General features: G+C 44.0%; 1 protein-coding gene across 2 annotated transcripts in view; it reads left to right on the top strand.

Annotated features, from left to right (window-relative positions):
* The window catches only part of ripor3 (RIPOR family member 3), a 66403-nt gene that overhangs the window by 27354 nt on the left and 22645 nt on the right, over positions 1-16404 (top strand). The window contains exons 1-2 of one of the 2 annotated variants that reach the window (XM_084025516.1): positions 3891-4671; positions 8664-8762. In XM_084025516.1, the coding sequence (XP_083881642.1) occupies positions 8665-8762 (98 nt within the window). In that variant the 5' untranslated portion in view covers positions 3891-4671; position 8664. Of the gene's footprint in view, positions 1-3890; positions 4672-8663; positions 8763-16404 lie in introns of those variants that run through there. The other variant, XM_084025515.1, reaches the window with a different exon arrangement.

Genomic DNA, 16404 nt, shown 5'->3' with positions numbered 1-16404 from the left:
CTCTCTGCATCTGCCGTGTGTTTGGCTTGCAAGTGATATCTCAGACTGGACGTACTTCTATGGTAGCTCATTTCATACCCACAGTACGCGCAGATGACTTTGGTCCTATCGACTGAAACATCCGGCAGTCTTTTGAAGGTGAATTTGCCGTTCACAAGTCCTTTCCCATTTTTTCGCTTCCTCCTTTGTCCCGTAGTGGCGCCAATCCTGCTTCTTCTTCTTCTGCCTCCCTCTGGATCAAGACTACAGGTGCCACCGACGGCCATAAATCATACAATGCGCATTTTTTTTTAATACCGAGCGTTAATCGCGCGTTAAAAAAATTAACGGCGTTAAGAGGATAGTTAGGAGAAGTTAACGCGTTATTAACTGAGGTGCCAGAACAGAGAAAGCCTGGACTTTGCTGAGCGACATTTGTTTGATTTCAGCGATGGTGGTACCAGCCGGCCAGCTGAAGTAGAGGAGCGAAGTGCTCGCTTCGGGGCATGAGGTTTGACCAGTGTTTGAAGGTAGATGGGTGCTGTTCCATTGATGGCCCTGAAGGCCAGTGCCATCGTCTTGAATTGGATGCGTGCTGCAACAGGGAGCCAGTGGAGGCAGACCCGGGTGCAGAAAAAATTTAAGGGGGGGCATTACATTTTTTCAGGGGGGCAAACTTTTTCAACCTACATTTTATATGCTTCAGGCTGAACAATGGCTCTGTGACCACTCCTACAGTGCGGAGAAATAATTTTCCTCTTACTAAAAAGGGGCAGCTCATCCCAAAATCTAAAAAAACAAACAAACAAAATAGTGTAGTGCTGTGTCCATTTATTCAACTCAAGCAATCAAGAAGACCAGCAATAAGGGTTGTGGCATGTAGATAGCACCATACAGATTCACTTCTACTGGAAACAGAAGCACTGAAGTTAACAGTAACACTGGAGTAAACATTCCTGCTAGGAGAGGTAGCTACAGCAGCTAGGGAGCACAAGGAGCAAAACAAAGCAGTGTTACCCTTCTGCCTACAAGTAACCTAAGGTTGTGTGTATGTGTGTGTGTGTGAAGGAGAGAGAGACACAAAGGTTTAACCACTTTTAGTAGAGTGGCAGGCGGCGTCTGTGGACTGTGTGAAACCTTCTTAAAACAATGTCCTTCCACTCCTTCTCAAATGCCAACTGGATCAGGTTGGCCTTGCGTTGATGAAGCATGGTTTGGCGATGCTCTGTGAAGACATTTTTAAGAGTGGAAAATGAATTTTCACAGGACGCGGTGCTTGCTCCGAAAGTCAGGCCATGTTTAAATGCTGTCAAGACGGTCGGCATTGCTTCCAGCGGCCTCTCGAACTGTTTCAAAATCTGTGAGGATGGAGAAATAAGGTTGAAATCAATATCATTACAATCATAATGATTCCCCAGATAACAATATAATGCAACATCATGTTGAACAATGCTAACACTTTGCAATAAGGTACAAAAAATTACAGTAGTTTTAACAATCAAATAAATTCTCATCTCATTGAACCAAATCATGTTAGGTGTGATGTGTGATCTGTTTGACTGCTTGATGAAGCCTTGATGCTTAAAAATATCAGTTTGTTTTAAAGGTCACCAAATGACCATGCAATGACAATATAGGCTATTTAATAATTCTAAAGGAGCCTTGTAGCTTTTTAAGATACAATAAAAACAATACTGAACTTTTGCCTAGCCTTAATCACCTGTTTCATTGTCCCCATCCGGTGGAGAAGACTCTTGCATTTGTGTCTTGAGGAAGTTGTCCAGAGCAGGTGTCTTAGTGCACAGGATCCAGGGCATTTAGTGCCTCCATCAGTTCACAGTTATTTTTCCCGAAGCGATTTTTCATTTCCTCACATACTGAGTCAATGCAACTATAATAAATCCTGCGTAGTTCTGTTTCATCATTAGAATCTACATGTGTGCTGATTTCCTCAACAACGTAGTCAGCAAAGGCAGTGTTTTGTGAGCGTTTTCTTTTTGATGGCCTTTTTGTGACACTGTCACAATGCGCTAAGATTGCCTGGAATTCAGTCTCAGTGCGGATATTCTCAAGACAGGTGCATGCACTGCGGATGAGCTGCAAACCTAGAAGAGAATAAAAACGTTATTGTTACTGTACAGAATATAACACAACTTAAAGTGCAGCATTGCATGAAAAGACACAGTGAAATGAAACAAAAGAAACAAATCCAGCTATAAGTTCTTAAATATTGTGTAACATACATATCAAAACAATTGTTCCTGTGGGGATGCCCACAACAATTTAAAGTGATTAATTTTTTAGAAGATACTATAAGTGATCTATTAACAGAATTAACTGAGTGATTTTAAAGATTATTTAAAGTTGATTGAATTTTAAGAGACCTCTAAAATGGAGTTTATTGCAAATCCTTTAAAAATGGGTTAATGAGTTTATCTCAAACTGCTTCTACTGAACCAGACATAGAGCTGAAGCTGTGTTTTATTTTTACTCTTTTTTGTTGTTGTTTTCATTCATCTCTTTTTAACATATTTTATGTTCATTGTGAAGCACCTAGTGCATGTAAAGAGCTGCATTTCTGCATGGAAGGATCTATACAAAAAGTTTATTATTATTATTATTTTGCTCAGAAGTAGGTATACTTTTTCACCATCCATCCATTATCTACCGCTTATCCTGTATTCAGGGTCGCGGGGGGGCTGGAGCCGATCCCAGCTGTCATTGGGCGAAGGCAGGGTACACCCTGGACAGGACGCCAGTCTATCACAGGGCCCTTTTTCACCATCTATATTAATAATTTCACCTGTAAGCAGATCCATGACTTCGGACTGCAACATCTTGTTTGGGGGATCAAGATATGCAAGGATCTTATGCACCATCTCAGCAATGAACTTAAAGCTGGGCTCAGACATGCACTGCCACAATCCTGTTGCTTCAATGCGCAGATCTGCTCCAAATGCCCGGTTGCAGGTGATCTCTCTGAGCAGTGTGGATAGGTCATCAAATGATTTCAGAATGACTGAGACTGTAGAATAGAGAAAAGGAATCTTAATATCTTCAGGTGGGGGAGTAATTCACACAATACAGCATTATCATTATCAGCTTAATCAGTCCAGATTAACATACCTGTAGCAGAATGTCCAGTCCAGCGTTGGTCCAATAGGCGCTTGAGTGTCGCTCCTTTGTAGAGAATGGCAACAGTTGGTTTTCTGCAGAACTTGTACAGCATGTTACACACACTGAAGAAGTCCATCACGGCCTTTTCAACTGCCAGGGCATGGATGAAGACCAAATGCAGCTGATGATTATAACAGTGGACATACGGTATCTCTCTGTCCAGTTTCTGCTGCAGCAGTTTCTGTACTCCTCCATGTTTACCCGACATGAGCGAGGCCCCATCATACACCTGACTGATGATTTTCTCAGGGCTCAGGCCAGCTGTGGTCAGTTCTCCTAAGATGGTGTCGGTCAGTGTAACTGCATCTCCCTGGTCAGCAGTGGCTATTGTTAGGAGCCGCTCAGTTGGTTCGCACAGTTCGTTCAGAAAGCGGAGAACTATGGATATATTCTCTCTCCCTGTTGGGTCTCTGGTTCCATCCACTTTTAACGTGTAGAATGATTCACCAACTTCTTTCACAATGTGCTCTCTTACTAAAGCACTCATCACATCTATTAAGTTATTTTGAATGTCTTGACTTGTGTATGTTGCATTGCGAGGAATAGTTTTTGCTATCTTTGCTAATTCAGCAACTTTCCTTAGTGTAAACTCAAATAGAGACAAAATTAGCCCACATCCATCCTCATTCATAGCACTGTATGCGTCGTGATCACCTCGAAAGGGCAGTTGGTTCACAGCAAGGAACTCCATAACATCAATAATTGCAGACAGATAATGGCCGCGTTTCCCAGATTCGATCGTTCTTAAGGATTTAAGAAGGCTCTTAAGAAGGGTTCGGCTAAGAAGGAGCGCTAAGATACAGGTGTTTCCCAGACACGTTCTTAACTGCCTTCTTAGGAGAACCTTAAGATCAAGCCAAAGAAGCTTCTTAAGAAGCTCTTAGTGGGAGCTGTCCACCGCGGTGGTGCTGAAACTGAATCAATGGATGCCAGGTAAATCGATCACCCACCTCTTTATCAGCGCATAAGTCACACACAGCGCCCCGTGGTCGCCTCACACAGGTGCAATTAGGCTACGCATGTATTGTGTGTGTGTGTGTGTGTTTGTACCAACAGCTGTATCCAAGTAGTAATCAAGCCCATTAGCGCATATATACCCCCGTGGATATAGGCACACACATGTGAGAATGGAATGAGGGTGCCATCCACCACACCGATCACCCGGGGGATCCCAGCCACTGCGTGGAACCCTTGGTGGACCTGGCGGACATCGTCCCGTGTGGTGGGCATCTTTATGTGGGTCCAGGCATGGCGCAGGAGAATCGGTGTCACAGCTGCCACACTCCGTGACACAGATGCCTTGCTGAGGCCGGTGCCGTCCCCCACCACCTCCAGGAAGCTCCCCACTGCGTAAAAACGCAGCGCAGCCAGGAGGGCAAAATTGCAGCAGGTTGCTCTCTGGATGTGTGGAGACAACAGAGTGATCAGCCGTTGGATCTCCGCACGGGGCAGCCGGTACTTTGCCTGGACAGCCCGGTCTGACAGCACGTCCAGTGGCGAGAAGTGCTGACTCACGTAAGCATTTATATAAACTGTCTGGCTTCGCGCACGGCAACGCTGTTGGTTCGCAGCGAGAATGTGCTGTATTGCAGCCATGGTTTCTCACACGCGCAGACTTTGGCAACGCCTTTATATAGAGTAGCAGGTGGAGCCTCTCTGGATGAGGTTCAGCTGAGTTCAATTACATCTGTTTCCTTGATATCTGTGAAATGCCACAGGGTTGTTGATGTGTTTTTATGTGTAGTACTATAAACTCATATATGCAGATGTGTGTGGAAAACTTAAACGTGTAATTCAATGAAAAGTTTTTTTTTTTTTTTTTTTTTAGCGCATTACAACATTGAGCATTGTTTGTTTATTATTTCGAAAAGTGGAGAATATAAATTTCCCTGACGTGGCTTGATCACTGAGCATTTCGTCGCTAAGAAGGCTGTTAAGAGTGGGTCAGCTCGATCTTACGTTTCCTTCTTAGTGAAAGATCTTCTTAGGCTAAGAGCGACTCTGGGAAACACATCCTTCTTTCACAGCGTTCATAAGAGCGCTCCAAAGACGATCTTAGCACTTAAGAGCTTCTTAACGAATCTGGGAAACGCGGCCAATATCTGTTGCGCTGCAATTGATCAGTGTTAATTAGTGTTGAGATCTCCTTACTTGTGTGGATCCGTCTTCCTTGTCCCTCCACATGGCCTCACAAGTCAGGTGCTCTTTAGATGCAGCATGCCTGTTTAGTCCCTTTCCGTTTTCCATTGCATGCTTCCAGTCATGGCAACCAGTAACACTGAAAGTTTGATCACTGTGTCTGGGTCCCTGAAACATTCTGCATGGGTAGCAGTATGCAGCATCTGCTTGAACCGAATACTCCAGCCAGGGAAAGCTTCCAAACCAGGAACTGCAGAATGACCCTTTTTTCCCCCTGAGAAAACGCACGAAGGAAAGCTCTGCATTAGTGGTCTATGGGGCTCTTCCGCGCCCAGGTCAGTAGGCTGCAATGGCCTGTTGCTGTTCCTCGCAGCCGTAATGTTACTGTGAACCTCTTTGTTGTTGTTGTCGACGTCGTCACTCACGTTTCTTCCATGCAGATGAGTTACACTGCTCGGTGCTGCTCCTTGTGCTCCCTAGCTGCTGTAGCTACCTCTCCTAGCATGTTTACTCCAGTGTTACCGTTAACTTCGGTGCTTACGTTTCCAGTAGAAATGAAAATTGCTGCTGCTTCCTGCTCGCTTCCGGTTCGCATCGTCAATTCTTGTCCGCGTATTTTTGGGGAAAAAATTACGGATATCCATACCGAACTAGCTAAGTAGCGACTCTATGAGCGACCATGAACGTCAAGTACTAAAAGTTTCCCTCTCTTGAATTTGACTCAGTGACCCGCCTCCCACCACCTGTAATTGGCCAGCACGTTGCCTTTGTTCGTTGGTTGGATTGGTTGAATTGTATGATCGACAAACCGAGATAGGAATAATGGAGCGTTGGCCACTCCGAGGTAAAAAACAAAACCCAAATAAAATAAACAGTTTCCAGCCCAGGGCGGGCACGGCCCGCCAATGCCCGCCCATGCTACCGGGACTGAGTGGAGGTCACGGAGGAGGGGGGTCACATGGGAGAATTTGGGTAGATTGAAGATAAGGCGTGCTGCAGCATTCAGGATACGCTGCAATGGTTTAATCGCAGAGGCCGGGAGTCCGGCCAGGAGAGAGTTGCAGTAGTCAAGGCGGGACCAGTGCTTGGACCAGGAGTTGCGTTGCATCCTTTGTGAGGAAGGTCCGAATCCTGCGGATATTGTAGAGGGCAAATCTGCAGGATCGGGCCACAGCAGTGATGTTGGGGGTGCAGGATAGTTGGTCATCAAGGATTACACCCAGGTTCCTTGCAGTGGAGGAAGGTATTACTGTGATGCCCTCGACAGTGACCCACGGTACATGCGAGGGCAGTCTTTCCCTGGGATGAAGAGGAGTTCGGTTTTATTCAGGTTAAGCTTGAGGTGATGTGCAGTTGTCCAGACAGAGATGTCAGCCAGACAGTGCGAGATACGAGTTGCAATGTGAGTGTCAGAGGTTGGGGGAAAAGAGAGGAACAGCTGGGTGTCATCTGCGTAGCAATGGTAGGAGAATCCATGCGATGTGATAACAGAACCTAGTGATCTGGTGTATAGTCAGAACAGAAGCGGTCCTAATACTGAGCCTTGAGGGACACCCGTGTCCAGAGAACAGGGTTTGGACATAGAGCCATTCCATGCGACCTGAAAGGTGAGATTTGTCAGGTATGATGTAAACCAGGTGAGAGCAGAGTCAGTTATGCCAAGTTCAGCCAGGGTGGAGAGGAGGATTTGGTGGTTGACTGTGTCGAATGCAGCAGATAGGTCGAGGAGAATGAGAACGGAGGAGTGGGATGAGGCTCTGGCGTCTCGCAGGGACTCAGTCACTGTGAGGAGGGCCGTCTCAGTGGAGTGAGCGGTCCTGAATCCTGATTGATTAGGGTCAAGGAGGTTGGTCTGCGAGAGATAGGATGACAGTTGGTTGTAGGTGGCACGTTCCAAGGTTTTAGAGAGGAATGATAGAAGAGATACAGGTCTGTAGCTTTGGATGTCAGTAGCGTCTAGGGTGGGTTTTTTAAGGAGAGGCTTCACTGTAGCTGGAGGGAGGAGTTGATCAGGGTGGTGAGGAATGGCAAGATGTCGTGTGAGATGTCCTGGAGAAGAGAGGAGGGAATCGGTTCAAGGGAGCAGGTGGTGGCACGATTAGATGTAACAAGTGCGTGAACGTCTTCAGAGGTGAGGGGGGTAAAGCTGGTAAGGCCATCAGAGTTGAGAGTTGGGGGAGATGTCTTCTGGGAGGGAATAGGCGTGAATGAGGAGCTGATGTAATTTACTTTCTTGGTAAAGTAAGTTGCAAAGTCATCAGCAGTAAGGGAGGAAGGAGGGGGAGGGGGAGGAGGGGTGAGGAGGGAGGAGAACATGGAGAAGAGTTTCCTGGGGTTGGAGGCAGAAGAGTTGATCTTTGCCAGGTAGAAGGCATATTTAGTATGCAAGGTAGGTAGTGAGCAAGGTCCTCGTGCTGGCCCGATTTCTTCCATTTTCTCTCTGACGCTCGCAACAATGATCTGTTGGTTCACAGAGGTTCGGACAGCCAGGGAGGGGAGGGAGATGATTGCGCAGGTCGTGAGATTGGGGGACAGAGAGTGTCCAATCAAGTCTATTGACTACAGCTGAGCTGGCTGAAACTAGCTGATTGCTCACTTAGCATAGACAGCTTCACAAGAATTTAAACAACAAGCTATCAACACAAGACTAAAAGTTACAACTAGCTTTACTCACAGAATGCCTAAACCCAAATCTACAATTAGTTTCTGACTTACCAACAAGAGACAAAGCAGCTTCCTTCCTTTCTCCAGACAAAATGTGGTTTCGGTACATGGGGCGGTAACTCTACCACTGAGCTATCAGCACACTTATCACATTGAACTAATCAGTCAGATCTAGTAGTGCTCTTATGATAAGGCAATCACGTGATACGACTATTAACTTACGCATTCACACAGTTGATGAGTTTTTGCGACCGGAGCAGATGTTCATCACACAATGTTATTGATGTGAAATATTAATAACTGAACATTCGTCACTCAATATTTGTGATGTGACATATTGAGTTGATAAATTGTCCGGGTGGGGGGGTCAATTGCAGGGTCATCTTAAAATGAATTATCTATAAATAACGAACAGTCCCTTACAAGTATCATCTCTGTCATGTGGACTGACTATTGTTTGTACTTCTGACATCTTGGGAGAGGGATCCCTCCTCAGTGTCTCCTTGGGCTTTCTTCCTTCTTTTTAGTTTTTTTTTTTCATTTATGTGATGGAGGGTCCTGGGACAGGAAGTCGTATGTTGTACAGATTGTAAAGCCCTCTGAGGCAAATGATTTGGGGTTACATAAATGAAAGAATATTTAAAGAGTGGAGCCTTTATAAATTATAAAAAAAAATCTTCCCACTGTAAATATTCTCTGTCCAGGATGTCGGTGAAGCTGCGATTCGACTCTCCCTCAGATGGAGGTTTGGTCCACAGGAGCCGCTCCTTCACCGGGTTCAGCTCTCTGACTGGACGACGACGGTGGGTGACACGCTGTTACAGCCAATGACAATACAGGACATGATGATCAATTTAATCGCTTCAGTCTTACAGAAATGGCAAGGAACAACACATTATGTCTTCGAGTAGCATCTACGTAGATGATGACAACACTGTCACACATATCACTTTAAATGATATATGAGTGCTCCACAGAGAATGTCTGATCCAAATGTGTTTTGCTGCAGTCACACCTCCATTCAATTCATTGAGGCTCAATCAGGTTCGGGTGTTCAGGTTTTGTATTCTGCATTCTTCATGTGTTGTCAGTGGTGATACATCCTAAGCGGTCTACATCTCGCTCATGTCTGATGATATTTTTGCAATTCATAGCAATAAGTATTTTTAATTAATTTAATTTCAGAACTTTTCCCTGTCAAAAAAAATGCTGCCAGAACCCACAAAACGAAATTTCATAAGGCCCCGATCTCACTGAGACCATCAGGATCAGTCAAAATCAGTGTGTGGGGTAAAACAGCTGATGATCCTGTGTTGCGGGGGGCTTGTGATCAACCAGGGGATCAAATGAGAATTCAAGCAGACGGGTCATTCTCACGAAAACCTTGTTCCAGAGATTTCAAACGTGAAAAAATTTAAAAGGCATAAATAAGTTTTTTTTTTTAAACATATAGAACAAAGTCTTAGGTAGTCGGGACTATAAATCTCAAAACATATATTTTGAACATATCACATTTTTTTTCACATTTTTTTCTACCCCATCAGGGGCTCCCTTGCCATGCGACGCCTCTGTGAAGTTCCAAGTGACATATTGAAACCCCCTCATGAAAGGCACTGTTGAAGCCAGATAAAACGCTGTTTTGTTGCGGTACTGGGAGGTTGGTCCATCTGAAATAAAATGAATATGCCTGACTGCTGGATGCTCCTCTCGGATAGACTTCAGCACAGGATCAAGATGAGCCCATGTTGCAACGGCATCATGCTTCAGGCACACTGACAAAGAGGCAAAACACTCCGCACGTCCCCCACTCAGGTATTTGACCCCAGTATGTAATGTCACTTGCTGGTTCCCCCCACCAAAGTGGGTGTCTTTGACTTCCCGACTGTACTTGCAGCTGTAGTTTTCACTGTAATCTATGTGGACAACCACATCCTTCTCAGTCAGGCTGTCTCTTAGTGACTTAAGCCTCTGAAACTGGTGCTGGATGTTGTACACATGAATGGCAAATTTGTCAATATTATCTTTAGCGAGGTCAGCAAGTTTTTCTATAGATGTGTACTTCTTCTCAAGTACGGTGTCAAGTACGAGCTCCTCCAATGCACCATCTCTTCCTTTTTTCACCATTGGATGTGTTTGGGTGACCCACTCGTCCCAGGAAATGATGTTTCCCTTGGTTGACGGATCAATGGCTGTAGGGAGGGTTTTTTCTCTACATTTAATGCACCGTCTGTACATGCATTCCATGTTGCTTGTACTGCAGACACAAGACTCAACTACCTGAGTTGTAGAAGAGGTTGCAATTATACCAAGCTGGTGAAGCTTCTTGATCTTAAAGCCACAATTCTCATGGGTCTTACAAGCACATGTTTCTCTTTGTGAAACTTTGGGTTTAATGATCCAGAAGGGCTTTAGTCTACAGAACTGTGCCCTGGACAGTTCGTGCCGTGGATACTGTCTGAGAAATTTAGTGTGGAGTCTATCCATTGTGCCATTCAATGCCCTCTTCCGGAATACCTGTCCTTTTTTGCGGGCCTCGCCAGTTTTGCGATTTATGACGGTTGAGTTGTCACCCTGGTGCAGGAAACGACTTACTAAATGTCTCATCAGCCGTCTCTGGCTGTTGTTGGGCGGGGTCTTGGGGTCTTTCTGGTGGGTGGCTCTCTTCTCACAGGTGCTACGGGGTGGTCCTTTTGCTTTTTCTTGCAGCCTTTTCATTTTTTTCTTGAGATTACCAATTTCTCTTGTCTTTATTTTAAGCGCCTCTTTGGTCTTGCTTAATTTTGACCTTAGTAAAGTGATTGGTGCCTTCCTTTTTCTGCCTGCTTTAGGGGTGGAGGTCTGCACTGCAGTTGGGCAGTTGAATGGCAGTTGTATGGGGTGCGGTGCTACCTGCACATCTTGTACCTCTACAGCATCGGACTCATTGCTAGAAGGGGGGGTCAAATTCAAGATTGCACTTTGCGCTTTTGTTTTAGCATAGTACCTTCTCGAATTTTCTCTCCATTGTTTTTTTTTTCTTTTCATGTTGTTTTACTGTCAGGTCTTCCGTTTTTTTCATTCCATTTTGTTTTCTTCTCTGATACCTGAAAGTGCAATACACATGATCAGAACATAGAATAGCAACAATGTACTGTTGTTTGACTAATTGATTTAAATAATACCAGGGCTGTCCAGAATATAATTTGTTTAGCTTCTGTACCAATCAACAGTGAACATTTGAATATTCAGCAGCAGGGGTGAGGGTGTTGACTCTCACACTGAGCTGAAATGGAAAGTTGAAAACTGAAAATTCAATGAATGAATGAAAATCTGAATAGTTGAATATTCTGGTCCAGGCTTATAATACCCCAACAAATGCACAGTAAGTGAGAGGGCAATGTAAAACAACCAATTGGACTTGACTAATGAATGACTAATGAATTTAATAACATGATGGATAACATTTTTCTCGTGCTAGAGGCCGAAACTGTGGGGTTTAGTTACTCTTTATATGTAAAATAAGATGTAAAATAAAACACACTTCATATTAATAGTAAAAAAAACAATAATTCACTCAAATAAGGGCAAATGATCACTACCGCAACAGGGATTCTCTCTACCGCAACAGGCATCACATTGTAGCGGTGTATGAGATGGGTGATGCGAGGATGAAGGGAGCTAGCATGTTTTGCTAACAATGAAGAAGCCATTATGACTTAGCAAAAAAATTTTCATGGTTCATGCTAGGAACTTATTCACCATCATATTGATAAAATACTGTTAAAAATATTTTTTTTAAAACAAGTAATATTTCATGTTCCGGTAATGAGAATCAATTTTGTCGCATACAGTGGTTGAAGTGGGATGTTTTCATTTTAAAGTGTGAACATTTGAAGAGACTTAGCTTACCTGGTATCCATCTTGTAGCTTCTCTTCTTTGTGATGAATCATGGGAGAATTAAACTTTATTTAAAACATATTGTAGCCTTTACAAGAACATGAATAATGTTGCGGAGGATGAGAACTGCATGCACGGACGCTGTTTTTTTTTTTAAAGATTAAGTGGTATTTTGCTCAATGTTTTATTTAACCACAAGACATGAGGAACAATATGCATTTTGTTTCATTGATTTTGTTTGAGTTTTTTCAGTCTAAAATGCAATCAAAGATTCATTGGAGTTAAGGTGGACGCATTGCGGTAATGAGAATTTTAGCTTAAAACGTGTTAAAATACAATAAAAATGAACTTTTAAGTGTAAATGACACACTGTCCAAGAAAGACCATGACATTATCTATAATACAGTGTTTTTTTTACTAAATTATGACTTTTATTTCAAAAACATCATGGCCATAGTATATCATTGATTTCGTGAGAATGACCCAGACGTGGAGCTCCTGGTGTTGCTCTGCTGCTGGATAAGGAGGGGAAAAGACCAAGAAAAGGAGATTTTGGGTTCATGATATACTAGAAAAAGGAAACCTTATGGGGAATACCACCATCTCTTCCATCAGTTGTGTCAAGATGACAAGTACCCCCAGTTCTCCGGTGCTCTGCGACCGGTGCTGAAAAGTTTTAACTTTTATGTGCATCTAAAAACATGACACAAGAGGAGTGCACACCAGATGCACCGTACCAAATTAAGACTATGGTTTTAAGGGCAGCACATTTGTAGTGAACTGTCCAAGTGCCCGAGGCAGCAGAACCTGATTCTGTCTTCACATCGACTGTATCAGATCACCGCACTGTCACTGTAGGAAAAGAGACCACTTAACTGATGTGCTGGACGTACATACTAAAACTACACTAATACACGTTTTCTTCTAGTACACTGTAAGACAATAAAAAAAGTCCCTCTAGATTTGAAGCGCTTGAAGTTAAAGTGTCTGGTGTTGTGTGGACGGACGTCCGTTCACTCTCAGAACAGCCTGGCTGTCATTGATGGGCAGACAGTGAACGCAACATAGGCTTTACTGTAAGATGTTATTTGTGAATGAAGAAAGAACGAGTGACACATACACAGATGTTAACCGTCAGTCCCATGAGAAAGAGAACCAAATGTCCTCTCGAGAAACAGAACTGGAATGCACTTCCTGTGTCTTAAAAATGCACACACAAACACAAACACACGCACACACTATAACACTTATATCTCATCATAACAGCCTGATACCACATGGTCTCCCGTCATTCTTCATTATAGCGCTTTGATGGGGACACAACCAGGGCACATTAACATGATATAAACACACCACACACACACACACACACACACATACACTGACAAGGACGAGAAGGATCACTGGGCAGGAAAACACAGAGTCCATAATTACAGAGGACATCTGCTAAATGTGAGTGGAGCTTTATTCGGAGAGAAATCTAGCGGATAACAACACCGTACTGACACAAACACTATTCTCTTGGTTGGTTGTGTATCGGCTAAGTGAGGACGCAGAGAGACAATACGGCCATCAATACTGATCTTATTAAGCTGACTGGCTGTCAGCCCTGTGCTTATAACATCTGTCAGGTTAATTAATATGACAGCAGCCACTTCATTTTCAAGTAGAGCATTAAAAGTAAATAAAAACATATATATATGTAACCCCTTTTTCCTTAGTGTTTAAAATCTACACTGAGGTCACACCCAATAAGAATAAAACATGTCCTAAGTTCTCAGCTAAAGATGGTGAATTCGCTGTGGTTCTTCTCTACCGAATTAAACAAGGGACTTTATCACTCAAGTGAGAAACAAAAGAAGGTGTCATGTAACTAGCGTGGTGCCTCCACTGAAAACTCACTATGCTATGCCTTAGCATAAAATTATGTAAGCCCTCAGAAATCAAATAAATACAGTTTACTCTGAAAGAATGTTAACGACCAATATATAAAGGTAAGACACAAACATGTATTTGCTGTAAACCTTTTTAAACCTTTGGAATGATACCTGGAGAATGCTTCAGACATGGATAAATATGTAGAAACCAACAAACAACAACATTTCCTGTACCAAAGTATGTTCACAGTTCACATAGAAATAGAAAAGAAATAATAATGCTACCACCCAAAAAAACTAACCCAAGCGCTTGGATAATTTTCCCTAACCGTTGGGGCCCAAACTTCATGTGTTGGTGCACATGAAGTTTTATCCGGTCACAAGACTTTAAACTTGGAAACCAGGACAGTTCACACAGTCTGCTTTAAAACAGTCCGTCTCTCGGTTCCGTTCCAATGTCAAGTACTCACGCAGCCTCCCGTCAAAGATGCAATATGGCGTTAGCCAGCCAGGCCGTAGAGCGATGTCCAGACAGCTCGGCGACGACTCCCGTAGCCCGGGCTACCAGCAACACATCCTCGTTCTCTGTTGTACCTCGTCCACCGTCCGCTCCGTCCTCACGACCCGCACAATGTCGTTCCTCGCGTCCGTGTTGTGAAGCAGGCTAGCTCTCTGCCACCGAGCTAACTCACCACAGCGCTAATGTCGGAGCTAGTGACGGAGACCACGCTATCGCGGCTCGAGAAAAGAAAAACCTGTCACCGTCGTGTAAACTAAAACACAATCGATGGAGATATGTGAAAAGAGTCCTCTGACCGATAAAGTCTCTCCAGGCAGTGCAATATCTGGGCCAACATTAAGTTCCAGTCTCCACACATTGACTTCTTTCTCTGCCGAGGAAAAAAAACACAGCCGCTACTGCTAGAGACTTCCTCCCGCGGAAATAAACAATAGTTTTTCCTAAAACAGAAAAACTCAACCTTAATCAGTTTTAAAGGCCATAGAATATTTTTAAACAATATAATACATGAATTACAGTATTAATACATGAACAGTATTAATTTAAACAAAAGTATTGCAAGACGGGAAACAGGGGATTCTGGGAAATGAAGTCCTACTCCACTCCGTGTTCGAAAAACAGTATAAAGGGATAGGCTGCATGTTTTTACCATCACTTATATTATAAAACAGTAAAATAAAAATGAATGTTTTTACACATTTTTAGAAAACCCTATTTTTAGAAAACCCTACATACATATCTGTGTTGATAGAATGTTTGAAATAAAACCAACCTTGCATTTTTAAGGATTTATGTCTCAGCAGCAGCAGCAGTGTGTCATACTTCCTAGTAGGCTATGGCAGCGGCGGACTGATATCACCTAGCACTTACAAGTTACCGGTTCTATAATAGTTTGTTTACCTGCTGTCATTGCTACAGACGCAGAGTAGCCTGCAGTGCTAGTTTCTTCAATCTCACCGAAATGGCCACTTTTGGAGAATATACTGAACATTTTGAAGACTCTGATGAGGAGTTTTTTTCCACCCAAATCCAACCGTACCTGTACGAGCCTGAATATACAGAGGAAGCATTGCGCGAGAGGGATGCTCAAAGGGCAGAACGTGAACGAGCGTCTGTGGAGACCGAGATAGCCCCCGCTGGAGCTGAGAACCGGGACCGAACAAACGGGGACTGGTGGTGCCAGGAGGGAATCCCCAGCAACGCGTCCGAGGGTTTACGGTTCTCCGAACGGAGCAGAGGTTCGGGTTCGCGGTGCGTAATTGTGGGTTGGCTGGGCCGTGGGCTGCCCGGTGTTTGCGTGAGGTCCAAGCGCTTTTCACCCAGGTCTGAGGGCATGAGGCCCGATAATTCAGCCTGGTTCAATTGCCTATTTACGGCCAGTATTTCGGGGGGTGCGTCTTAGAGTTTTGAGTCTGACGGAGAGTCCGCATGTGTGGATTCGCGTGGCCGTGTGCTGCCCGGTGTTTGTGTGAGATCCAAGCGCTTTTCAGACAGCCTTGGGGGCATAAGGGCCGACAATTCGGAGGTGTTCAGGTGTGTATTTACCGGAGGGATTCCCCGCAACGCCTCCGAGGGTTTACGGTTCTCTGGACGGAGCAGAGGTTCGGGTTCGCGCTGCGTAATTGTGGGTTCGCGGGGCCGTGGGCTGCCCGGTGTTTGAGTGAGCTCCGAGGGCAGCGCGTCTTAGAGTTTTGAGTCCGACGGAGCAAAGTAAAATTCCGCTGCTGCTGAGAAACTAGTCCCTCAAAAAATGGATGATTCATGCGATGCGAGGTTAGTTTTGTTTCAAATATTATTCTATCAACACAGATATGTACATCGACAGTCTAGTGTTTTAATTGATTTGCCTCGGGTGCACTGTGGAGTGGGCAAGACTGTTTTTAATGCCATGCTAACTAGAACCATTGACTTGCGCTAGCTATAGCACAAGCGAACTCGGCAACTAGAAGAACTGAATGAAATGTCTTGAAAACGTCTCCAGACGTCGCGAACACACCGGCTGAGTTGGAAAATAGGTCTTATGTCCAAAATTCCGAACTATCCCTTTAACAAAGTAGAAATTGTCACGCAAACCAGGGTCCTTCCTGATTACCTAACCAAGTCTTGTTTGCTCCTGAATCTTACCAAACCTTAATCAGAGCAGTGTCAGATCATTAAGCTGATTTACTTAT

The sequence above is a fragment of the Eutrigla gurnardus genome, assembly GCF_963514095.1.
Source record: "Eutrigla gurnardus genome assembly, chromosome: 2".
Taxonomy (NCBI): domain Eukaryota; kingdom Metazoa; phylum Chordata; class Actinopteri; order Perciformes; family Triglidae; genus Eutrigla; species Eutrigla gurnardus.
Note: the sequence above shows the minus strand (reverse complement) of the source record. Positions and strands in the feature narration are given on the sequence as shown.